At 49.8% G+C, this 26,028-nt stretch overlaps 3 protein-coding genes across 8 annotated transcripts in view; 1 reads left to right on the forward strand and 2 right to left on the reverse strand.

Moving 5' to 3' along the window:
• Positions 1-838: 838 nt before the first annotated feature.
• LOC124480611 (transketolase-like) lies at positions 839-14,821 on the reverse strand. Of its 3 annotated transcripts, XM_047040096.1 has the most exons (15): positions 14,648-14,821; positions 14,438-14,553; positions 12,599-12,716; positions 11,490-11,603; positions 10,731-10,828; positions 7,106-7,297; positions 6,830-6,948; positions 6,264-6,460; positions 5,701-5,865; positions 4,725-4,881; positions 3,926-4,056; positions 3,521-3,604; positions 3,296-3,389; positions 3,086-3,208; positions 839-1,595 (listed from the first exon to the last, which is right to left on the reverse strand). In XM_047040096.1, the coding sequence occupies exons 2-15, from the start codon at positions 14,542-14,544 to the stop codon at positions 1,408-1,410; spliced, it is 1,887 nt and encodes a 628-aa protein (XP_046896052.1). In that variant the 5' UTR covers positions 14,545-14,553; positions 14,648-14,821; the 3' UTR covers positions 839-1,407. The 3 variants fall into 3 exon arrangements, with proteins under 3 accessions (XP_046896052.1, XP_046896051.1, XP_046896054.1); XM_047040095.1 differs by having other exon boundaries at positions 14,438-14,821; XM_047040098.1 differs by lacking the exons at positions 14,438-14,553; positions 14,648-14,821 and adding an exon at positions 13,437-13,460.
• A 1,911-nt stretch (positions 14,822-16,732) lies between these two features.
• On the reverse strand, positions 16,733-24,175 carry dcp1a (decapping mRNA 1A). Of its 4 annotated transcripts, none has more exons than XM_047040101.1 (10): positions 24,017-24,175; positions 23,783-23,823; positions 23,288-23,415; positions 21,080-21,143; positions 20,834-20,972; positions 20,116-20,232; positions 18,770-19,324; positions 18,590-18,646; positions 18,195-18,416; positions 16,733-18,060 (listed from the first exon to the last, which is right to left on the reverse strand). In XM_047040101.1, exons 1-10 carry the CDS (start codon positions 24,149-24,151, stop codon positions 17,980-17,982), a joined length of 1,539 nt encoding a protein of 512 aa, XP_046896057.1. In that variant the 5' UTR covers positions 24,152-24,175; the 3' UTR covers positions 16,733-17,979. The 4 variants fall into 4 exon arrangements, with proteins under 4 accessions (XP_046896057.1, XP_046896056.1, XP_046896055.1 ...); XM_047040100.1 differs by having other exon boundaries at positions 18,590-18,643; positions 21,080-21,146; XM_047040099.1 differs by having other exon boundaries at positions 21,080-21,146.
• Positions 24,176-25,698: 1,523 nt separating this feature from the next.
• Positions 25,699-26,028, forward strand: part of cacna1db (calcium channel, voltage-dependent, L type, alpha 1D subunit, b) — a 54,226-nt gene continuing 53,896 nt past the window's right edge. Inside the window, exon 1 of the mRNA XM_047040496.1 lies at positions 25,699-25,982. Within this exon, the coding sequence (XP_046896452.1) occupies positions 25,805-25,982 (178 nt within the window). The 5' untranslated portion in view covers positions 25,699-25,804. The remainder of the gene's footprint in view (positions 25,983-26,028) is intronic.

Here is a 26,028-nt window from a genome sequence, read left to right on the forward strand (position 1 = left end):
GGGGGCGGGGATAAGTTCAGAGGTTTGTAGTTCCAGCTTGGGGGTCTGTGTCTTGGTGTCCTGTTTAAATAGAGGTGGGTATCGGATCTGACAGGCAGACGTATAGTTTGAGGAGGAGGGACATGCCAGATACTCAGAGAGGCCGGGGGAGAGGCCGGGGGGGGAGAGGCCGGGGGGCGAGAGGCTGGGGAGAGAGGGACGGGTTTGGTCGGAGAGGACGGGAGTGAATGAATGGGGTGCAGAAGACTGGGGAAGACAGGGGGAAACACCAGGAGAAAAACAGACACGGAGAGAGGCTGGGAGGCTGATAGGGCAGAGAGGCCAGGAGCGAGAGGCTGGGGTAGACAGCGGGGGAGAGAGGCTGGGGTGGACAGCGGGGGAGAGAGGAACAGTCTCTGTCCCATCTGCTTGCTCTCATGGAATCTCCCCTTAGGGACCAAAGTTCAGAGCAGACATCACATCCACTCATCTGAAGATAGAGCTCACACCCCCCCCTTCCTCCTGGGAGTACAGTCACTACACGAGGAGTGAGGAGGGGTCAACTACCCCGGCTCAGTGTACACATCCTAAACACTCTATAGTGCCCCTGAATCTTTCAAAAAGGCTGCCTCAATTATTTAGACACATGAAATATGCACAGCGCACGGTGGCCATGCGCGTGTGTGAGCCCACTACCTGCAGGCAGGGCCTCAGAACTACGTTCTACTCTGATGGAAATATGTTTGTTTGTTTCAGCGCTCGGTGACTGGGGTTGTCCATACATACAGGGTTCAGCTGGTCTCAATAAGGAAGATCAGGCAAAGAAAGAAGGAGACAAAGCTTGTGAAGAAACTATTCCTTTATTGGTGAGTAGTGTCCAGTCAAGTCTGCCAGGGGGGAACGGTTCGAACTGTAGTCTGTCGAAACCCAAACCAGGTTCACTCACACACTCGCTCTACTGGTTGGTGATTGGTGGTTGGGGGGGGGGGGGGGGCTGGGACTGGGTGTATGAGGTGCGAATGTGCATGTTTGCTACCCCCCAAAAAGGGGAATCCATCTTTTACCCTGAAACAATGTTTAGACCTTAGCCATACTAATGATGTATTCCTTCTGGGGTGGGGGTTAGGGGTGAGAGAGGGTTGTGGGAGGTGGGGGCAACAGAACTCCCAACAAGGCTCAACGAGTCAGGACATGGTGTAGGTGGGAAGAGGATAGGGGCTCAAAAACACATCAGAAAATAACATCGGAAAACCCCCTAACCCATTTTATTCTTCCATTTATTCTAAACTCATTCATTCCCCTCTTTTGCCGGAGAGGGAGGGGGCAGAGGGAGGGGGGGGGGGGGAGCGGTGTGACCAGAAGTGCTCCCCTTCCCTCGTCCGTCGCAGCGGAATCTGGGACGGCACTCGCCGTGGCGAACCTGCCCTTCTACTTGGAGTTGGCGGAGCCGCTCAGCATCTTGCGGACGGCCTGGGCGATGGCGTCGCGGTCGATGCCGAAGATCTTCAGCAGCTCCTGAGGTTTGCCGCTGCGGGGGACGTGGGCCACCGCCAGTCGGTGCACGCTGTAGCCCGCCTCGCTCGCCACCGCCGAGCACACCGCCTCCCCCAGACCACCTGTGGAAGCGCAGCCACACGGAGATGTACAGCCTCAAACATAGAACGGATTTGACTGCAATACCCATCACCCCAAGGTCAGAGGTCCAGAGAAATCAAAGCTAATCACTGACAGAGAGTCTGTGGTGTTTTTCTTTCTTCCTTTGTCTCGGCTGCCTTTGTGCAGTGGCATCCCACTTTGTCGTATATCGTGCTGTACGTTAAAGTAGCAGCCAGGCTGCCCTATAGCTGTGTCTGTGTTCCGGCCCATTAACCACACTGTCAGCCCCTCCCCCCTCCCACACACACACACACCTCTCTGCCCCACTGAGCAACGGGCTGATGGAATCTGCGGTGACAGCCTTGACGACCCTCCCCGCCCCGCCCCCCCACACCCACACCCACAAAACACACCCGCACGCACTCCTGTCCTTCACCCATACATTCACCCTGGGCTCCTCCTACTCCTTCCACTTGGAGACCGTTTGCACGAAGGGGGGGGGGGGGGGTGGAGAGTGGATGGTGAAGGGTAGGGGGCCACGGGGTGCTCCATAATTCTATCCAGCCCCCTCTCATGACACCCCCCCCCCCCACCTCCTCCCCTCTCTACGACCTACACAGGGCCCACCACACAAACACAGCCTCCACCCTGTCTTAACCTTCCCCAGCAACCACTCCTCAGCCCCCTTCCCCCTCTCTCACATAGTGTACACCCCCCTCACCCCCACCCCGCTATGCTCGCCTCACCCCCCCCGTGGCTAAGTGGAGCAGACCCCCACACCCACAACGACCCCCCCCCCCCTCCCCCCTTCCTCTCCCTCGCATCCTCACCTGTCATAATGCACTATTCATGTTCAATGTTCACGTTCGGGGAGTGGGGTTGGGGGTGGGGTTGGGGGTGGGGGGTCTGGACCCTGGGCGATGGGGGATGTTGATGCTGACCGCAGCGTGGCTCTGTCTACCGCAGGATATCGGCTCATTTCTGAGGGCCGTTGACACGCACATGAACGTGCACGCACAGGGTTATTTCCTGTTTTCACTTCCCCCTGCTGAGAAGAGCAAGCTGGTGGAAACCCACAGACCACCATAGTGTCTCCAGGGCCACAGCTCTGCTGTGTCTTCATCATGGAATGAGATGCTCCCTCGTTCAGAGTGGATGGATAGTTTTACCGCTAAGCCCTCTGGAGAACTTGGCAGGCAAACGAGTCCGGTTCTCTCATTTGTCCACACATTGCTTTTATTCACTAGGTTAAACTGGGTGACATGGCTAGTGTGTGTGTGTTTGTGTGTCAGGTGGCTGAGTGGTGAGGGAGTCGGGCTAGTAATCTGAAGGTTGCCAGTTCGATTCTCGGCCGTGTCAAATGACGTTGTGTCCTTGGACAAGGCACTTCACCCTACTTCCTTTGGGGGGAATGTCCCTGTACTTACTGTAGGTCGCTTTGGATAAAATAAATAACTCAATGTAAATGTGTGTGTGTGTGTGTGTGTGTGTGTGGGGTAAGAGTACCCACCCTCATAGTAGTGGTCCTCCACAGTGAGGATGCGTCCCCTGGTGGCCCTGGCGTTGTCGATGATTGTCTTGGAGTCCAGGGGCTTGATGGTGAACGGGTCGATCACACGAATGTTGATCCTCTCTGACACAGAGTAGTCACACGGTTAAACGTGTGTGTACTGTGCCAACCTGTGTGTCATGAGAGAGTGTGTGTGTGTGAGTCTGGTACCTTTCTTTAGCTGCTCCGCTGCAGCCAAGGCCTCATGCAGGGTCACCCCGGCTCCTATCACGGTCACATGATCATCGTTGGTCTTATACACCACCTGACACACAGAATCATCCCACTGTATCAACAGCATACGTCTGAGGTCTACAGCAACCCCAGAATCACAGTCAAAACAGGAACCGTACATCAGCAATTCGTATCTGTAGCGATATCAGTGATGAGAAGTACCTTCGCCTGGCCCACATGGAAGTCCTCGGTGCTGTTGTAGAGGATGGCGTTCTCTGGACGACTGGTTCTGATGAAACACACACCCTGAGAGTAGCACACACACACACACACGTCAGCAGGTCATTTCGGGGATAGGTTCTGTGAGGGTAATCTGGATGGTCTAGACCACTGGTCTTCAAACCTGGTCCTCAGGGACCCCCTCTCCTGCATGTTTTAGATGTTTCCCTGCTCCAACACACCTGATTCAACTGAATGGTTATCTAGTTATGCAGAAGCCTGTTAACGACCATTAATTTGAATCAGGTGTGTTGGAGCAGGGAAACATCTAAAACGTGCAGGACAGGGAGTCCCTGAGGACCAGGGTTGAAGACCTCTGGTCTAGACTAGCATCAAGCATGGTGGTACCTTGGTGTTGGCTGCCAGCTCTACAGCTTTCTCTGTGGAAACCCCATCGCTAGGGTAGAATACCGTTGCCGTGGGGATGGCCCTGAACATGGCCAGATCCTCCAGGCCCATCTGAGAAGGCCCATCCTCACCTGGAACCATCACACACACACACACACAAACCAACACACACACATCAGATACCACAGCACTTGGAGTGTTGAGGGTGGTTGAAGTGTGATCCAGTGGACGGGCATGCGTTAGCTCTGAGGCCGTAGACATGCGATGTACCTGAGGAGGTGAGAGATCACCTGGCCAACCGTCACTACCTCCATGATGGAGAGAGAGAAGGAGGGAGGGAGGGCCGGCGAGAGGAAGGGGCGGAGGAAGGGACGAATGTGGGTGGGCAGAGGACAAGAATGTGAAGAAAGGAGAGTGAAAAGTTCAGGCCGGGTCAGGAGAGAGAGCAGGAGCTCAACAGAAGAAGATCACCAGAGAGAAGAGGTGCAGCCCAAAGCAGGAACAGGGTTAGGGAGACAGGACCCACTGCTGCTAGCTACACTAGCTTCAGCTGAAAACAGGCCCACACCGCTCTAACGTACTGTCAACACTTGGGGCGTGTTCAATTTAGCTGCCTGACAGCATTCCTGCCCAGGCTCCGGCTGCTGTGGGCTGCACCGGACCAACGGAAAATCAACCGAGGTCAGGGAGAGGACAGAAGGAGGGATTCAGGGATTGAACTACAAGTAGCTGGTTTAGGGAGAGGGGTGGGTGAATCAAGACTACAGACTAGAGGTCAGGGGTCAGAGAGGGGACTGACCGATGGAGATGCCACAGTGCGAGCCGCAGAGGTTGATGTTGCTCTCGGAGATAGCGGCCATGCGGATCTGGTCGTAGGCGCGGGAGAAGAAGGTGGCGAAGGTGCTGGCGAACACCACGTTGCGGTCCCGAACGGCGCAACCCATGGCAACACTCACCTAGGTGATGGAGAGGGGGTGGGGGTAGGGGATTTCACCAGTGAGTGCGTTTCAAAGGTAACCATCTGCACCTCAAGACATTCTGTTCAATGCGTAGCTACTGATATGGTGTCAGAACTGACAGTCCGGTATGGTTCATGAAGTCGTGCATGTCAAATAGGATCGTGTCATTGGTCATCTCATGTCTGACAGACACAGAGATGCTGTCATCCACATGACCCATCACGATGTCGCTAACATGTCACGACAGCACAGACAGAGCCGCTTATTTGAATTAAGATGAGCGACCTACATTTGGTTGGATTGTTGTAACATGCCACGCACACACGCACACATATCCGCAAGTGAGCCAACCAGCAGACACTCACACACGCACACATTCATTACATTACATTTAGTGATTTAGCCGACGCTCTTATGCAGAGCGACTTACAGTAAGTACAGGGACATTCCCCCCCCCCCCCGAGGCAAGTAGGGTGAAGTGCCTTGCCCAAGGACACAACGTCATTTGACACGGTCGGGAATTGAACCGGCGACCTTCTGATTACTAGCCAGATTCCCTAACCGCTCAGCCACCTGACTCCCATTCAGCCTGAGACCATAACACTGAAGGTATTACAATCATGTGAACGGGCTGCACTGGGGTAAAGGTTAACAGGTCATGCAACATCAACTAACCCTAACCCCCTCAGGTGAGGGAGTTAGGAGTTGGCTATCTCACCACGCTCGAGAAGCTACCTCACGTCAACACCAGCTAGTGACGCTGAACAAAGGCACAGACAGTGAAGGACACAGAACCTTCCAGAGCCGGCGTCTCACCATGTTCTGCTCGGCAATGTAGCACTCCACGTAGCGGTTGGGGTGCTCGTTCTTGAAGATCTCAGAGAAGGTGGAGTTCTTGGTGTCTCCGTCCAGAGCCACCACGCGCTCGTTGTAGCGGCCCAGCTTAGCCAGAGCCATGCCATAGGCCTTCCTTGTGGCGATCTGGACACAAACACACACGCACACACACGTGTCATCCCAGATCCCCAAAATCATCTAAGTGGGACTGACTACCCAGGGCCCCAATGGGTGGAGGGCCCCTCGAAAAGCTTGACCTGAAAACGTGCTGAAAGAAAAAATGGACAAAGCCAAAATGGGGAAGGAGGGAGCAAAGTGCAATCTCTTCATGGGGCCCCAAAATTCTTAGGGGCGCCTTTGATCACAATCACACACGCCCCCATTGCCCTGGCCTTCCCCTCGTTCAAACACCAAACATTTCCTTTCAGCTACTTCTCCGCCCAGTTTCTCCTCGTGCCCAGAAACGGTTGCTACTCCCTCCCTTGCTACCTACCTCCTCCACCCCCCAGCCCTCTACCTTGTCCCGGTCTTGTGGCCCCTACCTTGTCCCCGGTCTTGTAGCTGGGCGCGCTGGGCATCCTGATGTTGCGCAGGCTGACCGGCGGGGCATCCTCGCTGGGCGTGGCCGGGTACAGACGCTTGTTGCTGGTGACCATGCGCCCCTGCAGCTCCTTCATCACACCCTCCGCCATGTCCTTAGGCAGGGGCTTGCCGTGCCAGCCCATCTTGTCCTCTGCAGCTGTGGACGTACACACACACAAACACACAAAGGAGGTGAACGTGTATGTATTATCTCGTTTTCGGGATATTCCCTGTATCTCCTGATTCTTTAATGTCACCTTCAACTCACAGTTTACACCTCGCTAAATCGAGGCCACCGGACTGAGACAACACACGCACACACTCACACACAACTCAACAATGGGAAGTGATGTGCGTGTATCCTACACATTCTGAGGGATTACTGGGCTGCAGCAGCTAAACATATAAATCAGGACCAGGATTAGAGCAGGGTTAGGGAGCCCCCAGGATCAGAGGGTAGGAGTCTGTGTGTGTGTGTGTGTGTGTGTGTGTGTGTGTGTGTGTGTGTGGAGGGATGTCACTGTACCTGGTATGCCCTTGCCCTTGATGGTCTTGGCGATGATAGCGAGGGGCTGGTGGCGAGGCTGACTCAAAACCTTACACAGCTCCTCCACACTGTGCCCATCTACAATGACAGCATGCCAGCTGCACACACACACACACACACCACAGAGAACAAGAAGAAAACACATGTTGTTTCCTCCCGTGTTTTTTCTGCAGGTCAGAGGTTGTCCTCAAACAATCACTAACCTAAGACAACACACCACACACACACTCCACCCCCTCTCCTGCCAGGTCGTACCCAAAGGCCTCGCAGCGTTTCTGGTACTTCTCCACATGGTGCTGCAGGGGCGTTGGGTCGCTCTGGCCCAGACGGTTGATGTCCAGGATGGCCACCAGGTTGTCCAGCTGGTAGTAGGAGGCGAAGGCCATGGCCTCCCACACCGCCCCCTCGGACATCTCCCCGTCCCCCAGCAGGCAGTACACACGGTAGCTGGAGGAGACACGGGAGATACACACTCATGATCACCCGCACACTGTGGAATGGGATGAAGTTGTCTATGGTTATCATACGGCAGGCTTAAGGCGGGGGCGAAGAGATACAACAATGTTGTCGCTCCCTTTGTTTGGCCTGCCCGTCATACGCCCAACGTTTCCATTCAGTTACTCTCTGCCCAGTTTTTCTCTCCTCGTGCCCAGAAGCTGTTGCTGCTCCCCTCCCCTCCCCTCTGATCATCCCTATTTGGTCTTCAGGGGTAACAAGGCCTGACAGGTTTCCAGTCAAATAGGCCCATTCTTCTCCCAGCCAGGAGACAGATTGAGACACCCAGCTTTGAGGCTAGCATTCCTGCCCTGCCCCGAGAGGAGCTGCATTCCACAGCCGGGCCCTGGAACCACAGACCGGCACCTGGGACAGAACCACCTTAACCCCTGCTCTCCTGCATCCCCAGGGTTCTCCAGGGTTCCTCCTTGGTTAAAACAGAGTTCTTCTTATAGAGAGGTTGAGGTGACCCCTGGAGGATCCTCGTGACACCTGGGCAGAGCCACCAACCACCAAACCATGTCCATGTGATGCTGATAGTAGTGCTGGAAGTACGGTGAGTGTGAAGTTTGTGTGTTCAGTTTAGTGTGTGTGTGTGCTCAGTAGGGTGTGTGTGTGTGTGTTCAGTACGGTGTGCGTGTTCAGTACGGTGTGTGTAGCCACTATGGTGTGTGTATGTGTGTTCAGTATGGTGTGTGTGTTCACTATGGTGTGTGTGTTCAGTATGGTGTGTGTGTGTGTTCAGTATGGTGTGTGTGTTCAGTATGGTGTGTGTGTTCTTGATGTCCTTGTCCATGACACCAGATGAAAGGTCACAGTACGGGCCCCTCGTGAAAACACAATGGAATCGGGTGATGATGGATCATGGGCAGTCCCTACACACACACACACACACACACACACACACACACACACACACACACACACACACACACACACACACACACACACACACACACTCCTATGATGCTATGTGATGTGAGTGTGTTCTACACATTCTAAGGGATTACTGGGGTGCTGCAGTTAAACATATACATTGGGACCAGGATTAGAGCAGGGTTAGGGACCCCCAGAAGCAGAGGGTAGAAGTGTGTGTCTGTGTGTGTGTGTATGTATGTTCAGGCTCAAGTTAGGCAGCCCCTAGAAGGTCTTAGCAAAACAAACAGGGCCTCTGAAATACTTCAAAGGAATAAAATAAGTGAACATATATTCAAAGACTATAGGGGAACTTGTGGCTCTGTTGACAGAGAATGAGCTCTTTGTGAAGGCATCCTTATAATAAGACACCCTTGTGCTACTAAACCTGTCACACCAGTGAATAGCTCTTAGTAGCTAAGATACCCTTGGGATTTCAGAGTGCCTCACATACTAGTACAGAAATGCCAACAAAGCCAGGAGATAAGAGTCGATCTATTGAATTTTCAAGGCCAGGAAGAACAGCCGTCAGGAAGAATGTGTCAGAAGCTGTGAGATTTTTTGAACCTTTTTTTTCACACCCCATGAATTCTCCCTCTCTCTCCCTCTCTCTCCCTCTCTCTCCCTCTCTCTCCCTCTCTCTCTCTATCTCTCTCTCTCTCCCTCTCCCTCTCTCTCCCTCTCTCCCTCTCTCCCTCTCTCTCTCTCTCTCCCTCTCTCTTTCTCTCACATATTCAAGGGTGAGAACATTAACAGATGAGAAGGCTTCCAGCTCACACCTCCCTCTGTCCAAACCTGAACCTGCTTCTCAGCCCGGGGCTGGCTTAGAACGATTACCATCACCCCTTATTCATGTGGAAACAGCCGAGTGGGAAACGACTGATGAGAGCCACGGCCCAGAAAACCTGCCCTGTGACATTTCCAGTGGTGGGTAAAGCATTAAGCAGTGATTAACAGCTTAATCACGCTGGGTTCAGTCACGGAACGTGAGCCTGCTTGGAAAGAGCTGGGCGAAAAGCCGAGAGGTTGTAATTATGTAATGGTGTGGCGTGCTGAACTGCAGATGACACTTTCATTCATAGACCCCCGCCCCTCCACAACTAGCAGATGATGTAGGCCTGTAGTAGGTCTGGGTCACACCAAGAGAGAGTATGTGTGTGTGTGTGTGTGTGTGTGAGAAGCATAAGCTAGTGAGGAATGTGTGTATGTGTGTTGGTGTGGCCCACGCGTACTTACATCCATCCGTGTGCACATGAATGTGTGAGGAGAGAAAGTGCGTGTGTGTGTGTTGATGAGAGAGCAGCGCGTCGGATGAGTAACAATTAGAGCTCGTGTTACAGTGGCTCCGTTCAACATGCTGCTCATTCCCAGCCCAGAAGCACACACAAGGACGAAGCCCTACTACCCTGAAGGCGAAGGGCGAGAGGCATAGTGCGCGAGCGCGCGCGAGAGAGAGGGCCATATGAAGAGAGAGTGAAGTCTACAGGGAGACAGAGAGAGAGAGAGAGAGAGGCTGTGCGAGAGTGAAACAGAGCGAGGGAGGAGAGGGGGTGAGGCGGCTCCCAAATCTCTGATTATTAGAGCAGAAGAATTTGACTGAACGCAATATATGACGAGGGAGCGAGAGAGAGAGAGAGAGAGAGAGAGAGAGAGAGAGAGAGAGAGAGAGAGAGAGAGAGAGAGAGAGAGAGAGAGAGAGAGAGAGAGAGAGAGGGGAAGAAGAGAGAGAGAGAGAGAGAGAGAGAGAGAGAGAGAGAGAGAGAGAGAGAGAGAAAGAGAGCAGGGGAGAGACAGGGGGGTGGAGAGAAAAACATGGAGCCAGCACATCACACATGTACAGTATTTTACAGCAGAGTAAGCATGGTAGACAGCAAAAAATATAAATAATGAGCATTTCAAAGTCTACTCCCAAAGTAGACTCCCAAAGTTCAGCTCCACTACTTCACCCTCTTTGTCTTTGTTATTGTTTATTCAGTTTATTCCTTATAAGAGGAAAAGAGAGAGGGGGGAGAGGGAGCGAGAGATAAAGAGGAATAGAGAGAGAGTGGGAAAGAGATAAAGAGGTATATAGAGAGAGAGACAGAGAGGGAGAAATAGAGAGAAAGAAAGGACCAAACTGGAGCATCAGCAGCAGGCGCCATTGTGTGTCAGTATTCCACGTGGTTCTAGAACCCACGAGTCTCTAGGAAACAAAGATGCGGCGACCCCCCTCGGCCAGCATGCTGCGACCCAGCTGGCATCTCTCCAGGACCTCACAAATGGACCCCCGCCTCCTCCCATCTCCTCGCCTCCTCGCCTCCCAGCTGCCCCCCCCCCCCCTCCTCCTCCTGTCACACCTAGTTACCCCGCCCCCCCCCAGGGCCAGGGTGAAATGTCACATCAGCCTGGCTTACTGTTAGCAGTGCGACACACCAGAAAACTGCTGGGTGCGTGCCCATCGATGTGGGTTGGACTGTGTCTGTGGGCTCACCTGGCTTTGTCAAAGAATTTTCCAGTGTAAGCCATCCCACAGGCAGCCCCCAGGCCCTGGCCGAGAGAGCCGGTGGCCACGTCCACAAACTGCTGCTTCTGTAAACACACACGCACAAACACATTTAATAGTGGCTTTCATCAAATGTTACTGTCTGAGTATCTGTGTGTCGGTTTGTCTGTCTGTGTCTGTCTGTCTGTGTGTGTCTATCTGTCCGTATGTCTGCCTGTCTGAGCCTGGACAGGCATGACTGTGGCATGACTGTGTCGACCATAGAGGAGTCTGGGACAGGCTGACACGGTCACACAATCACATATTTGTTGCCCCTGTGTGTGTACAGTGTGTGTGTGGGTTGTGAAGAGAGGGAGTGTGTTCCAGTCATGTACTAGCGGGGTCAGACTGCAGGGCATCTCTCTTCCGGCCCGTTAAACAAAAGAGTCTGGAGCTAAAGAATGAGCATAATAGAGTGACTGTGTTACAAAATGGGCATGTGTATGTGACTATTCTAACTTTGATTTAAGGAATTTGTAGTTGTGTTAGAGGATTAATACACTGGTTTACACTGACTTAGGCTGCCGAACCTGGTGAGACACATACTTTTGCCTCTCACACAGAAATATCAGTCTATAGAAACACATGGTAACCATGCAGGTGGATCTAGGTCTAGGTCAGACAGGAGACTGGAGGACAGCTGCTGAAAGGGGGCCTGAGGTGACATCCTGAGGGGGTTCAGAAGGCTGACCCAGAGTCCCAGCTCACCGGCACAGGGTGTCCCTCCAGGATGGAGTCCACCTTACGCAGGTTCACCAGCTCGCTCTCCTTCAGGTAGCCCGTCTCTGCCCACACCGCGTACAGCACGGGGGCCGCGTGCCCCTGGAGGACGGAGAGAGGGAGGGAGGGATGGAGGGAAGCGGAGGTAGAGAAAGACAGACAGAAAGATACAGACGGAGAAACATTTATTGCACTCAAAGAATTAGGCCTTGTTAATGATTGTTAAGATGACATGTTTTTATCTCTACAGCACAGGTAGAAGATAATTTGCGTACACCACTGTTTAGAGACTTTTAATCCAGGAAAGATTAAAGGTCACTAACAATCAGTGTCAGTAGACAGTGTCTGTATGTCAATAGACAGTGTTTGTAGTGCCTGTAGACAGTGTCTGTGTCAGTAGACAGTGTCTGAAGTGTCTGCAAATGGTGTCTGTAGACAGTATGTGTCAGTAGACAGTGTCTGTGTCAGTAGACAGTGTCTGTAGTGCCTGTAGACAGTGTCTGTGTCAGTAGACAGTGTCTGTAGTGTCAGTAGACAGTGTCTGTGTCAGTAGACAGTGTCTGAAGTGTCTGCAAATGGTGTCTGTAGACAGTATGTGTCAGTAGACAGTGTCTGTGTCAGTAGACAGTGTCTGTAGTGTCTGTAGACAGTGTGTTTCAGTAGACAGTGTCTGAAGTGTCTGCAAATGGTGTCTGTAGACAGTATGTGTCAGTAGACAGTGTCTGTGTCAGTAGACAGTGTGTTTCAGTAGACAGTGTCTGCAGATGGTGTCTGTAGACAGTGTGTGTCAGTAGACAGTGTCTGAAGTGTCTGCAAATGGTGTCTGTAGACAGTATGTGTCAGTAAACAGTGTCCGTGTCAGTAGACAGTGTCTGTAGTGTCTGTAGACAGTGTGTTTCAGTAGACAGTGTCTGCAGATGGTGTCTGTAGACAGTGTGTGTCAGTAGACAGTGTCTGAAGTGTCTGCAAATGGTGTCTGTAGACAGTGTGTGTCAGTAGACAGTGTGTGTCAGTAGACAGTGTCTGTCGTGTCAGTAGACAGTGTCTGTGTCAGTAGACAGTGTCTGTCGTGTCTGTAGACAGTGGAGGTCTGGCACCTTGGAGAGGATAAAGCGGTCATTGTTGGGGTTGCGTGGGTCGTCAGGGCGATACTTCATGGTGTGGAAGAAGAGCACAGACATGATCTCTGCAACACTGCAGCATGATGAGGGGTGTCTGAAGGAACAGGACAGGGGTATACAGTTACACACACACACTCTTTAAAAGTGCTCTCTCACTAGTACACACACATAGTCTCCCACACGGCACAGACAGAGATATCACACACAGCAGCAGCACACACACACACACATCCTCCTGTGATGTCATAGCCTGGTCAGCACACACAGAGCTGCTCCACTGAGGGTGAACCCTGCCTGCTCTCCTCCAGCCCAGACGGCCCTGATGTAACCTAGAGTCAAACTGCTGTCTGTCTGCCAGGACCCCCCTTCTCCTGCACTCAGACACGACCAATCAACCTCAGAGAGCGGTCAGGCAGCCACCAGAGCAGGCAGGCAACAGGAACTTGCGTTTGAAAATGACTGAAATCAAATGTTTGATTTATTCAGAGAGCATAATTGCCACTTGTTACTGTGAAATCAATCTGAAGTTCACACACTGTTGGTTGGTAGGCCTGGTTGAACATGCGTTATCTCAAAGTATCTGTCTAGTAGTTATGATCAACACCATTACACACAAGCATGTTAGAGATCACTGGATAAAAAGTATAATAATTTATTGTGCAGTAGTATTTTTGTCCAATACCATGCAGAATAAACTTGTGTTGTTTTGTTTCTATGTTTGCAGAACAAATATCAGTTAATTTGTACATGGGTATACAGTAACAACAGCTTTATTGTTATTTAACGCTCAACATGCCCGTGAACAATACTTCACCATGGACAGAGCTTGATAATGCAGCTCATACACTTTATTTCCAACCTGAAAGGGAAAGTTTGCCATTACATTTTTATAATTTAAATTTAACAATAATCAAGCAAACAGTGAAGAACAAAATTAACTTATTGCATATTACATAACACTACCTCTAACGAACTACCGAACATTAACCCTGCTCTCCAAATAGTTAATAATTTAATCCTAGCGTCTTTCCCAAGTCATAAGGAAAGAAACATTCTTCACTTTTACAACTGAAAAAAACACAAATTACATAGGCATACGGAAGATCGAACAACATTAAGTAAATATGTATGGACGAGGAGGGATTGAGTCCGGAGAAGCGCATTGACTTCAGGGCGCACTCACTTATCACGTCTCGTGCGCGCAGGGGACAACAAGGAAAAGTTGTACGCAAGCGCATAGGACTGCCAGGCACGAGCGCGGTCCCTTTTAGAATTGTGTTGCGGCGGACGATTCCATTCCACAAACTGCAAAGCCCACGTCCCCACTGCATAATGACCAGTTCGTGACGGGATCATAGGCATAAAATCTGTTTACACTGTCTGTTTTATATAAACGTAAAAAATATAAGGAAAGACACGCGAGATTAGATAAGTGCATCAATGCACCTGCCACCAGTGAGATGAAGTAGGATATCTGATGCCTAGGCTAAAACGTAATAAAATGTTAATGAAATGTGCATAGGTTTTATATTATACGTACAACATGTGCACATTGATTCATGCATATGTAGCCTACCGAAAGGTTGATGATAAATCTGAAGCACACGCGTTGCTTTCATAATAACAATTTAACCGTTTCTGGAGCAATGCATAATACGCGCAAAACCCCAAATTGGCACGAAATTGTTTTCTTTATAAAAAAAACAAAACCTCCGTGGAAATACTCATAGTAGCCTATTTGCATTCACAAATTTAGTTTCTCAAATGCACATTTTACCCAAAACAGTTGTATATGTCATGCTCTCATCCCCTTACCCGCTGCCCGCTGCTGTTGTCGCCTTGATGGAGTTGATCCGGAGCCGGTTGGCAAGGTTCTTGAGCGCCTGTACGGTCTGTTGGTCGGGTTTGTGATAGTCCTCCATACTGGTGCACTGCTGACCGTATGTAAACAAACTACAACTTTGTCAAATGCTGTCCCAGAAAGAGGAAACACAAGCTTAGACGTCAAAGATAGAGTAAAATCACCTTGACCCTGTCCCGTGAATATGCAGGCAGATAGAAATGAAGACAGAGATACAGAGATGAGAGCGGAGATTGTCGGGGGGCGTGTTCGAAAGCAATGAATATGGCTATTCTTGGGCTAAAAGAAGACCAGCAAGCGCATAGGCTCAACGAAGGCAGAGTGCAAGTGCGTGTCTGTGGCACTGCACAAAGTACAGTTACGTTCCAAACAGTCACGCATGGGCAAAGTAGATAGGGAGGCGGGGACGCCGAGGCCAAGTGCTAGGACCCCACCCCCAGAGCTGCCCCGCGTCACAGCCCTCCCTTCACAGCGAGTCTCGTCAGAAACACCCAGATCTCAGGCTGTCCGACTCCGAGCAAGCTGCGGATGCATTGACCCGCAAGGAGGGTGGATGGATTCACCTACGCCCCCACTACAACAGTAGGGTTCTAGCAGTAGTTCTCTGACAGTTGATTTAAGAATACTAGATTTGGTGACGTGGATTTGGTTAATCTGTGCCGACCCAAGAAATAACGAGATGCAATCATAACTTTTTTAAGTATCTGATCTCTGTGAATGTGTTTAGCCTATTGAGATCTAATAGCTCCATTGCTGTAGGTCATCTATGTGCTCCGAGTTTAACCCACCACCAGGACAGTAATCTAATCTCCATCCTAATCCCGTACAATTAACTGAACCATCACACCAGTAGGAGCACCTTCATCTGGCACAGCACAGGCATGTTAGGGTCCAGCACTACTCACCTAGGTCATCCATTACTGACAAGATACTGACCTTTTGTATTTTATTTCATTGTAAACACACTATTCATTGAACTTTACAATGATGTATGCATCAATGAAGATTTACGAGAAAGTATAGGCTAATGTAGCTATATAAGAGCGTGGAGCCAGTGTGAGCAGGTGCATCGTAGCCCACAGAGAAGTGCGACGGTGAAGCGCTAAACACCATATATTGCCATCTAGGGGCAACTTTGAGAAACTGCTGTTAGTAAAACGAAGGGAGCAGACGAGTAGCGATTCTAAACTGCGAGGAATGTTATTATATTAATATTGACGATACGATTATATGACATTTTCCATAATTTATTTACTTATGTGTAAACACATCTCCACATCCGTCTACAAGTACAACTTTTTGAAGAATAAAACCAAATGGCTAAAATGGTTGAGTTAACTAAAACTCATAAATTTAGGCTTATCTGAGAACACATTAATTTGCGGATTTCCTGCACTTTCCCCAAATATATATTTTTTACTCTGTCTCCTCTTCGGCCCTTGACATCTGGACTCTTTCATGGCTATGGAGTGTCGTCAACTAGCGTTGCCTACTGCTGACTCATACATTTCACGATCACTTCTCATTAACACCCTTTTAGCCAGGTGGTTCCAGGTGGGTGGTAGGGTACTATTGTGAATTTAACCAATTCATCTCGGTTATAGTGGTGGCAGACCCTGTCAATACACTTGTCTGTCGGAGAACATTTTATTATCACAAAATAGGATGTCATACGAAAACAAAAGTACACAGTGATAATAAAAATTGTGATTGATTCAGAAATATACTCCCAAAACAACGTCACAATATACACAGTTTGTCTGAACAATGAAAGCCACATTTTAACTAAGTGTAGAAGAACATTAAAAATCTTAAAACATGGAGACTGGCTTTAAAAAAATCTTTCCAAACCTTTTCTGTTGTGCTTAAGTAGGCGTTCCAGGTGAAATAATATGTAGCATACACGCATCGTCCTACCGTATGAATGAAACCATATAGACAGGCTGCTCGTAAAATACTGTTTTACTGGATGGACATGAAGCATGAACAAGGTGCATCAGAATCACGTCGAGTGTTACCACATACAAACTGAGTAAAACTGATCAGAGATCAGTCAAGGTAAAGTTGTCATGGAAACACATTGCTTGAGAACGCGCTGTGCCAGTGGATGTTGCGGTTTGTAGCGGTGACCATGTATATCTGTGTGTCTCCGTAAAAGGCACACTCCAGTCTAGACAGAAGTGGTCGGTGTGTCAGATAAGTGGCCCGGCATCCACACCACATCCCCCTCCCTATACCCCCCCCCCCCCCCCCCCCCCCCCCCCACACACACACACACACACGCACACACACACACAGATAGATAGACAGACAGAGACACCGACAGAACGTACTGCGCATTGCATATCAAGGTTGAAAGGGTAAAATCTGAAAACAAAGTTCAGTTCACTTCCTTGCATGAGCAATTTGACAACAAAACAAATCAATTGGATGTTGATCGCAGTGTTAAACACACAAGATTTCTTGTCCGTTTGTTTTAAAAGGCACCTTCTAGAATACGCCGGTCTGGTCTACCTCTTTGACAAAAACACTTCCTATAGGTACAGAAGTGCAAAATCCGAGCTGCTGTTACTGTTAACATTTCCATTAGCATTCAAATATTTGTAAACAAACTGCTAGAACACCATAATATGTCACCGACGATATTGACCCTGGCACACTCTCGCACACTCAAAGCCTGCTGAAGTGAATGGCTGTGCCTTTAAAGAGGGAGTCGTTTAATGCTGCCTGGTGCGGCCAGCTCAGGTTCAGTGCTGCAGTAGCCTTTACTGCAAAAGAACATGGGTACAATTCTACTGCAAAAGAATCTCCTTTAGTCCAGACACTGGGACCATATCCAGGTAAATGGGCCATGTAGATAGATAGATAGATCGAGGCCTGGTTCTAGCACATGGTCAGAGAGAGGCTGCCCTGATGGATAGTTTAATGAGGGGTGAGGGAGAGAGAGAAATAGTGAAAATGAAGGAATCATGGGGGGGGGGGGAGTGTCAGATATTTGTATTTGGGTCTGGTGCCTGAACAGATCTAAAACAGGAGACAGACGATGCGTTGGTGGGGACCACCTGTCCTCCACCTCCTCATCACATCGCCCTCTGGTGGTGAAGACCTCTACCCACCACTGAGTCCGTGTTGAACATGCTGTGGCACCCGTGAGTGGTACAGCCTCTCCCCCCCCCCCCCTCCTCCCACCCCCACTAGTCTGTATGCAGACAGGGCCGGGCTGGGTCCAGGAGCAGGGCTGTACGTCCGAGATCCTTTTCCTGTTTTGTTCTTGCACTCCATTGGTTACTCCACACACACATATAAAATACAGACAGTCTCTGCGCTGGAGCACCAGTGCATATGTGTGTGTGAGTCCTCAAAGTCCCAGGGGTTCCCCAGTCCCCCTTCCACTGTCCCTGTCATCCGCTCCGTCCTGTCGGGAGGTCAGTATCTGGTTACCTTGCCATGACCCGCACAGTCCAAGGGTCCAGGGTGGAACGTGGAGGGAGTGTGGCTATAGCTGGACGTTGGCCAGGTCCTTGGAGAGACTCTGCAGGTAGGCGTCATGGATGGTGCTGAGGAAGGCTGCGTCCGTCTAGAAGGGGGGGGGGGGGAAACACAGTTACACTCACACTCCTAACAGGCATGGATGGCCCTCTGTCTAGCACCAACTTGCTAGACATCGTGTATGGTGGTTCTGACTGCATTGTGTGCGTGCGTGAGAGAGACCTTGAGGAGGTGGATGAGTGTTTCCTGGAGCTGGCTCTTGTTGCAGGGGGGTGGCTGGTTGTCGGCCCCCCCAGAGGAAAAGGGAGGGGAGGAGGGAGGGGCGCCGCTCCTCGGCCGCTCCGCTGCCTTGGCAACGGAATGCTGGAAGGCGCTGGGCGACATCAACACGGAGAGCTCCGCCCCGGAGACGACAGGCCCCGCCCCTGGTAATGCTAGCCCCGCCTTCATAGGGACAGTGTAGGGGGGAGGGAGGGGGGGGACAGAGATGGAGGGGATGGAGGTGGGTTGGGGAGGGACAATCAATTTGATTGGACTTCAATTATGAACAAATGATTTACCTTTAAAATATATATATTTGTTATCTTTAGGGCCAGTCCCCTGGGTACCATACTCACGGTAAGGGGTTTGACCAGGCTGGCCTGGGAGAACGCCTCCCCCTCCTTCACCTGCTGCTAGGACACACAACACAACATCACCCTCCACACATACACAACAATACCTACTTTGAAAGAGCAACACGCTGCTGCATAAAACAGAGGGAATGTGGTAGTGGCTGCCGGGAGCAGATAAATCACCTGGATTGGGCCTGGGCTTGCCATGCTATTGAGGGCAGAGTGACCAGGCTTGCTGATTGGCTCCCTGAAGCTCTGGGGCGTGGCCAGCGGGCTGGGCAGGAAGTTGGGGGCCAGGGTGGGTTTGTGGAGGTCCGAGGACCCAGGGGGTTTGAGTGTGCTCAGCAGCTCGTGCCCCAGGTAGGAGGAGGAGGGTATAGCAGAGGGTGGGGGAGCCGGCCGGGCTTCAGCCCCAGGTGAGGCCACCAGGAGCGGGGACACGGACGCGCGAGGCTGCTGCTCCCCTGGAAGACCGCCTCGGAAGCCGGGACCTGGGTGGAGGGAGGTGTAGGGGAGCAGGCCTGGGGCCAGGGGACGGGGGTGTGCCCCTGGGTGGGAGGTGAGGTGGGGGCGTAGGAGGGGCTGGAAGGGTGCGGGTGGGGGGTAGCTGTGAGTCTGGAGGTAGCTAGCAGGGAGGGCAGGGTCGGAGGTGGGCAGCACAGGCAGAACGCTCTCCTTGGGCTGAGACGTTCGGAAGAGCTCCTCCACTGTGATCTGCTTCAGACCTGACTGGGAGCTCTGGATCAAGGGGAGAGAGAGAAAGAGGGGAAGAAAGAAAGGCAAAAGCAGAACTCAGTTAGTGTGAAACATGAAGAAGAAGAAAAAACTAATCCTCCACTGAGAAGTGAAGAGCATGTGTAAATTGAGTTGATGTACTATTATTTTTATTTTTATTATATTCTATTTCATTTGAGCTTATCATAGATGTAATCTATGTTCTACTTATATGTTATGTTTTGCTAGGTTGCTTGCTTGGTCTTGTCCCAAGAATTTCAGTGCCCAGTCTGACCTTGTGTTGTTCTGTGCACCTGACAATAAAACTTGAAACTGATGTGAACTCCATTTCCCATGACTCTTCGTTTAGTCCTGTATGCAGGGACTTGAATGTGTCCTGGTATGTCCTACAGGGCTTGAAATTAACTTTTTACCTGGTAGCACTGGTGTTCCCAACTTTAAAAAGTTAGGCGCACCAGCAAAAATTCAGGAGCACCGACCGAAAATGTTCATATTGTCTTTTCAGCTCTTCCTATTTGGTGCGCTAATTAGCTCCCTGTCACGTGACAACGGAGCGCAGTGACAAGGAGGGATCGACGGCTAATATTAACCTAATCTAAAATCTGCATTAAAGTTCAGAACGTAAAGATGAAAGTTTAACTAGTTTTTGTGTTTTGTAAAGAAATTAAAACACATCGCACCATAACGATTATTTGCACTTGCACAAATACTCCCAAATATATTTTGAGGTCGCAGATACAATTTCGGGAGCACATGCAACCAAAATGGTTGCCATTTCCAGCCCGATGTCCTACCTTCTCTGGCTGGGGGGGGGCGTGAGCATGCTCAGTAGGATCCGGAGCAGCTCTGAGGGGGGCGCTGGTTCCAGTCAGCTCAGTAGCAAGGGACATGTCCCCGTCTCCTGTCTGGGTCTGGACCACACACACACACACACACACACACACACACACACAGACGTTAATACAGACAAACAACCATCTCTTCAAAGTCATGCAGCAGCTGTCCTCCATGGTCGGAGAACTGCAGCACAGGGATGTGAAAGTGAGAGATGGAGAAGGGGATGGATGGAGGGATGCCTGTCCTCTGGGTGCACACAATTGCAGTAATCCTGGATTAAATAACAGTAATCTCAGATGGTGGTGTGCGTGTGTGTGTGTGTAAAGAGACCTTATTCAAAAAATAGGCTTTCACCATGTGGTCCCTCATATGTGCGTGTTTAAATACAGTATTGTCTGGGCTTGATTAGTAAGTACTTGATTGGGGAGCCTGGTGTTGTGTAGAGGGCCTGGTTTGGTTTACATCACGACATCCACGTAAACTCCTTTCGTCTCAAGTCAAATGAAACTATTTCAGGGATGCAGTTTGTCTATCATGCGGTACGCATGTATGAGTACCGTGTATGTGTGTCTGTGAGTACACAGTGTGTGTGTGTGTGTGTATCCAGTGTGTGTGTTTACCCTGTGCGTGTGTTTACCCCATGTGTGTGTGTATCCGGTGTGTGTGTGTACCCACCCTGTGGTACTCCTCCTTGGCCTTGCTGAGGAGCTCCATGATGTCAATCGGACGGGGCCCCGAGCAGCCATTGGTCCTCCCAGGCCCCGCCCTCTCTGGTGACGTCCTCTGGGCTTGAACTGCTTCCTGTTTCACAATCCTGAAGAAAACACACATTTACTAGCCATTAGAAAAATGGCACCTCCCCAGGGTAAGTGCATATAAAACGTGTGTGTGTGTGTCAGTATTTTGGTATATGACACTCACGTCACCATAAGTTGAGCGATGCGCTGGCAGTCCTTCTTATCGTAGAACCAGATGCTGTAAATGCCTACTGCAGAAAAGACACAGACACATTTACATACAAAGGTTGCATAATACTTTAATCATTCAAATCATTGCCATCAGACAGGATCCTTTGGTTATCAGTCTTGGGGCTTTAATGGTATGCAATTCAAAAATCTGAGCAGTAGCTAAAAGCATAACATCATGGTGAACACAATGTTAGTGCCAGGGAGTGTGTATGTGTATGAGCTGTGTGTTGAATCTGACGAAACTACCCAGGTTTCCTGAGGGCTTGGTAACTTAGCAACAACATTGTTTGGCACCTCGGCCGAATCTACCTGGGGAGCCGTGTAAACAAGTGTGTGTGAGTGTGCGTGTGTTAGTGTGCGTCTTCAAAGGCTGCATTCTCTACATTCTGCAGCTGACAACGTCCTCCGTTTGGAACGGTGAGAGACCAGACAGACTACAGAACACAATAACTGGAAGACAACCCATCTTCATCATCGCCATCATCCCCCTACAGAAGCCTATGGAGTTGCCGAGAATATCCTCCGTCCCCTCTTACTGCCACTCTACCGTCACGCCGACGACCTCTCCCCTCTCCTGTGGATTTCCAGCCCCCAGACAAAAGCAGGGGAAAAGGGAGGAGGAGTCACGAGTTCCCGGAGCTTACACCTGCTCCCCCTCAGAATCGAACGCCTGGAGATCAACGACTGAACGCGCAACGCAGACCTCCTCCGGCGGCAGGACGGCGCCCAGGTACGCTGCCTCGTTAGCGTTCAGACGCGCTAGGCTAGCTGCCGCGCCACACCGTGTGAGCCCCAACACAGCCAGGCAGGTCGAGAGACGGGAGAGGGCAGGCTATTACCATCTAACGACACATCCCCCAGGTGGGTGTCGAGAGGGCCGCACGCTGACAGCTGGAGGAGGAGGAGAGAAGCCTCGAGAGGGAGGAGGAGAAGGAGGAGGGAAGAAGCTGAGAGGGAATAGGGCAAGGAGAAGAGCAGAGTGAGGGAGGAGGAGGGAAGACGAGCTGAAACGGGGAGGGAAGAGAGGAGGAGAGAAGCAGAGAGGGAGAAGGAGAGACGCTAAGAAAGGGAGGAGGGAAGCTGAAAGAGGGAGGGAAAGAGGAGGAGAGAAGCAGAGAAGACGGCAGGAGGAAGAGGCGCGGGCTGTTAAGAGTAAGCAGGATCAGGCTCGGGATCAGGACCATTCTACCAGACAGATCACTTCACACTGCCATCGTTACAGTCCATGTTCAGCTGTTCCAACTCAGCCAGTCCATGATTGAGTCTGGCTTGGTTCAGGCGCTAGGTTGGCCTAGGGTTTGACTCCTGACCCCCAGCGTAAAGTCATGGGAGGAGCTGACCCTTCTGAGGAGGAGTTCCTGATCGGCAACCCCCCGCGACCCCAGCATGACCTCCGACACAGGGGCAAGGTGGTGTTCCAGAAGACTCTTAGAAGATGTCTGCTCAGCCCAATCAAAGGCAAGTCTGGCCCCCAAACCCTCCCTCCACCCCCTTGGCAGACTAGGACCCTGTTATGTTTATGTGTGCAAATGCTATGTAGACAGCAGTCTGAGAATGTCACAGCATGTGCTGAGGTGAGTGGAGAGTGAAGACAGACACAGCCTGTTGCCTAGCGCATGTGTCTGGGTGCAAATCTGGGTGTGCACATATTAGCCCACATATTTATGACTCTATTTACCCCCCAGACAGGGTCAACCGTCCATCACTAGAGCCAGGCTAAACACCCCCACCACCGCAGTGACAAAAGAGATGAGAGAGGCCCTGTTACAGTAATCTACGTCACGGCTGGCTCTGGTAGTTGCCATGTTCTCTTTGAACTACAAAGCCCCATCGCACATTCTTCACATCGAGACGTGAGACGTGTTTATAATTTGATGACCGTCGTCCTTAATCACCTAAATACTATAAAATAATAGCAGATAAAGTCCTTTGCCAAGCTAATCAGCAGCTGTTTTCTTAGAATAGCACAATGTGGTAGGTGTACATAAAATGTCAGTTGACTTACTGCTGAAGGGAGTAATCCAAAATAAATATAGCTTCTAGCACTGCCGCAACACTGCTTCAGTTGAATCCTACCATCCTAGTGCAGTGCCCCAGTAATGTGAGTTCTGTACAATGTGATGTGATGATAGTTCTGTACAAAGAAGACACTAGGACTCACAGTTGGCGTTCCTGTAAAGCAGAAAGGGGTCCTGGAGCTGGAACTCCAGGTCTTTGTTGATGGGTTCTACCAAGTTGTCCGTGCTCAGACGGTTCATAATGGTGAAGCCATGGTGAGGGGAGGCAGACCTGGGATCCAAGGAAATCAAACACACACTTTACTGACAGATATATAGACTACATTTGCATTTACATTTAGCAGACGCTTTTATCCAGAGCGACTTACAGTAAGTGCAGGGACATTCTCCCCGAGGCAAGTAGGGTGAAGTGCCTTGCCCAAGGACACAACGTCGTTTGGCTCAGCCGGGAATTGAACCAACAACCTTGTGATTAATAGCCCGACTCCCTAACCGCTCAGCCATCTGACCCCAGACTACCTTGTCTTAGATCGTTTAGATAGGTAAACAAACAGTAAAGGAGACTTTCCTAAGGGATATCATTGGTTTATCAAATAATCTGGTGCACAAGGTAAACAAAATAAATTACAAATAATTACCTGGCATAAACAAATAAGGTGCCTTCAATGTCGGTTTTCTCCTGCAGACAGACAAAGACAAGCATCACACTTGGTCATAAACTACGTTGCTAAACATACCCATTTTAGTTAGAAAGCTAATTACTCATGCTGAACATACAAGGCTAACCCAGCTAACACTAGTTAGCAGCCTAGCTAGCACCCAAAACAATAGCTAGTTTGTAGCCACAGCCGTAGGATCTTCGGCGATCTTACCCATTCGTTTGTTTTGGAGTTAAATGTGTAGAGTGCTACCTGCCCCGTAACATCGAGGAGTTTATTAATGTACGGATCCTGTTGTTGAAGAGCTGCTAGGCTCATGAGATGTCCAGCTTTGCTAGCGGTCTCCATCTTGTTAGCTATGACTTCTACTGCTACACGGAAGAAATTATGTGAACACGAACTACACTTCCCGTGGGGCAGAACATTAGTTCCGCCCAATTTTATTTTTGTATGGCAACGTAGAGGAAGGAAAATGAAACTCAATTCGCATTTAGATTCTATGAATGTAAAATTGTGTTTGAACAGGTGTAGTTATTGCTTAGTTGGTATGATAGTGTGGGTAGGACAAGGTTATTGGCAAAACACAATATTTTCATGGGAGCCACCTGCACAGGAACTTCATGTAGGCTAAAAGTATGATTACAATATTGTGACAAATAAAATTTTCGCGTTGTCACTCATTCCTTCCGCACATCAATTTACGGGACTATTTTGGTTTAATAATGACCGCTGGGTGGCACTGTGGTAATAATCTTTCAAGTGGAGAATACGTTTGCCAGTAAAAAATACGGCATCATCGCAGCTACAGGTGGTCATTGACTCAAAGGAGGCCTTTGCCCGGGGAATATCCTGAAACCCAAAGCAAAGCAGAATCCCTTGAGCTCATATGCTGAACATGTTCTAATTCAGTATCCTATTTGACATTTGAAATTTAACTTGCACATGAAAACTTTGATATAGCCTATTTAACTTGCACATTAAAACATTTATATGTTTAGTCTATTTACTCATGTACTTTATGTGGATATCCACAGGTATTACTTTCTGTTTATTAGCCTAATGCTGGATGACAACAAACTGTGCCAGAGAAAAAAAAAAACTGATATAGTTTTGAGATAGTGCTGAAGTTAGCCTAGGCTATACAACAGTCCTATGACCAGTTAGGAACTACATACAGGGATTATAATCGGTAGATTATCGAGGTGAAACCGTTATCCGTTGCAGACAGGTAATCCAATAACTGGTAACCTTCCATTAGTCTACAACGCGAATTCGTTTACACTCGATTGCATTTGCGAAATGTGGGCAGATAAAGGCGTCATGTGGCCCCAGAGAGGAGGGAGGTGATGGCGTTCATCATAAGGCGTCCTAGGCTGCGGGGTAAGTCATTACACGGTAGATTAAAGAAGGTTACAAGAAGTCCATGACACATTTAGTTACATTTAGTAGGCTATCCATGACGCGCAGACAGGCATACGCCAAGCCCATGTCCAATGTTGGTTCTAAATGAATATAGGCCACATCTTCAGAGGTTATCCTCCTTGTGCGTGCTTGCGTGTGTGTTAGTTTATATAGTAGAAGGCAAAAAATGCAACCCACTGTGCCCATCTAGTTTTGCGCACCATAGCTTCCTATTCAGGAGAGCTGAGTCAATGATCGTTCCCAACTCTGTCAAACTATTTTGTTTATCAACATGAGAAAAAATATGGGGTGACAATTCTCATAGGCAGTTGTGATACCACCGTATTCAACAAATCTCTAAAAGGATTACATATCTGTATTGCGTGGCTTAGCCTTAAAGCCACTTCCCGTATACGGGTATAGGCTACCTGGGAAAAAAATAAAAAATCCGTTAGGCTTTGCTTTGTTGGGGAGTGTGCGTATTACGTTTAATTTGCACTGTAGGCTACATTCACTGTTCTACAGGGTTTGGAGACACTAAGAGAAAGAAAGAATGGTCCCTTACAGTAAATCCAATTCATTGTGTGGAACAGCACCCGGATGTTGCAACATGTTCGTTGGCACTATCAGGGATTTCGCACGGAAAACAGTAATTTGTATTTAAAAGTCCGGCTTCTGTCTGAATTAACACTTTTCGATATTTTCGATCATGCGCTGGATTTGAAACGGATTTTCAATGTGGATACGAGGATGCAAGTGCCAGAACAACAGCCCCAAGGTAAATCCCGTCTTTGATGCTCTCGCAAATTGCGCTGCGCTGTCAG

Source organism: Hypomesus transpacificus, chromosome 18 (assembly GCF_021917145.1).
Source record: "Hypomesus transpacificus isolate Combined female chromosome 18, fHypTra1, whole genome shotgun sequence".
Lineage (NCBI taxonomy): Eukaryota > Metazoa > Chordata > Actinopteri > Osmeriformes > Osmeridae > Hypomesus > Hypomesus transpacificus.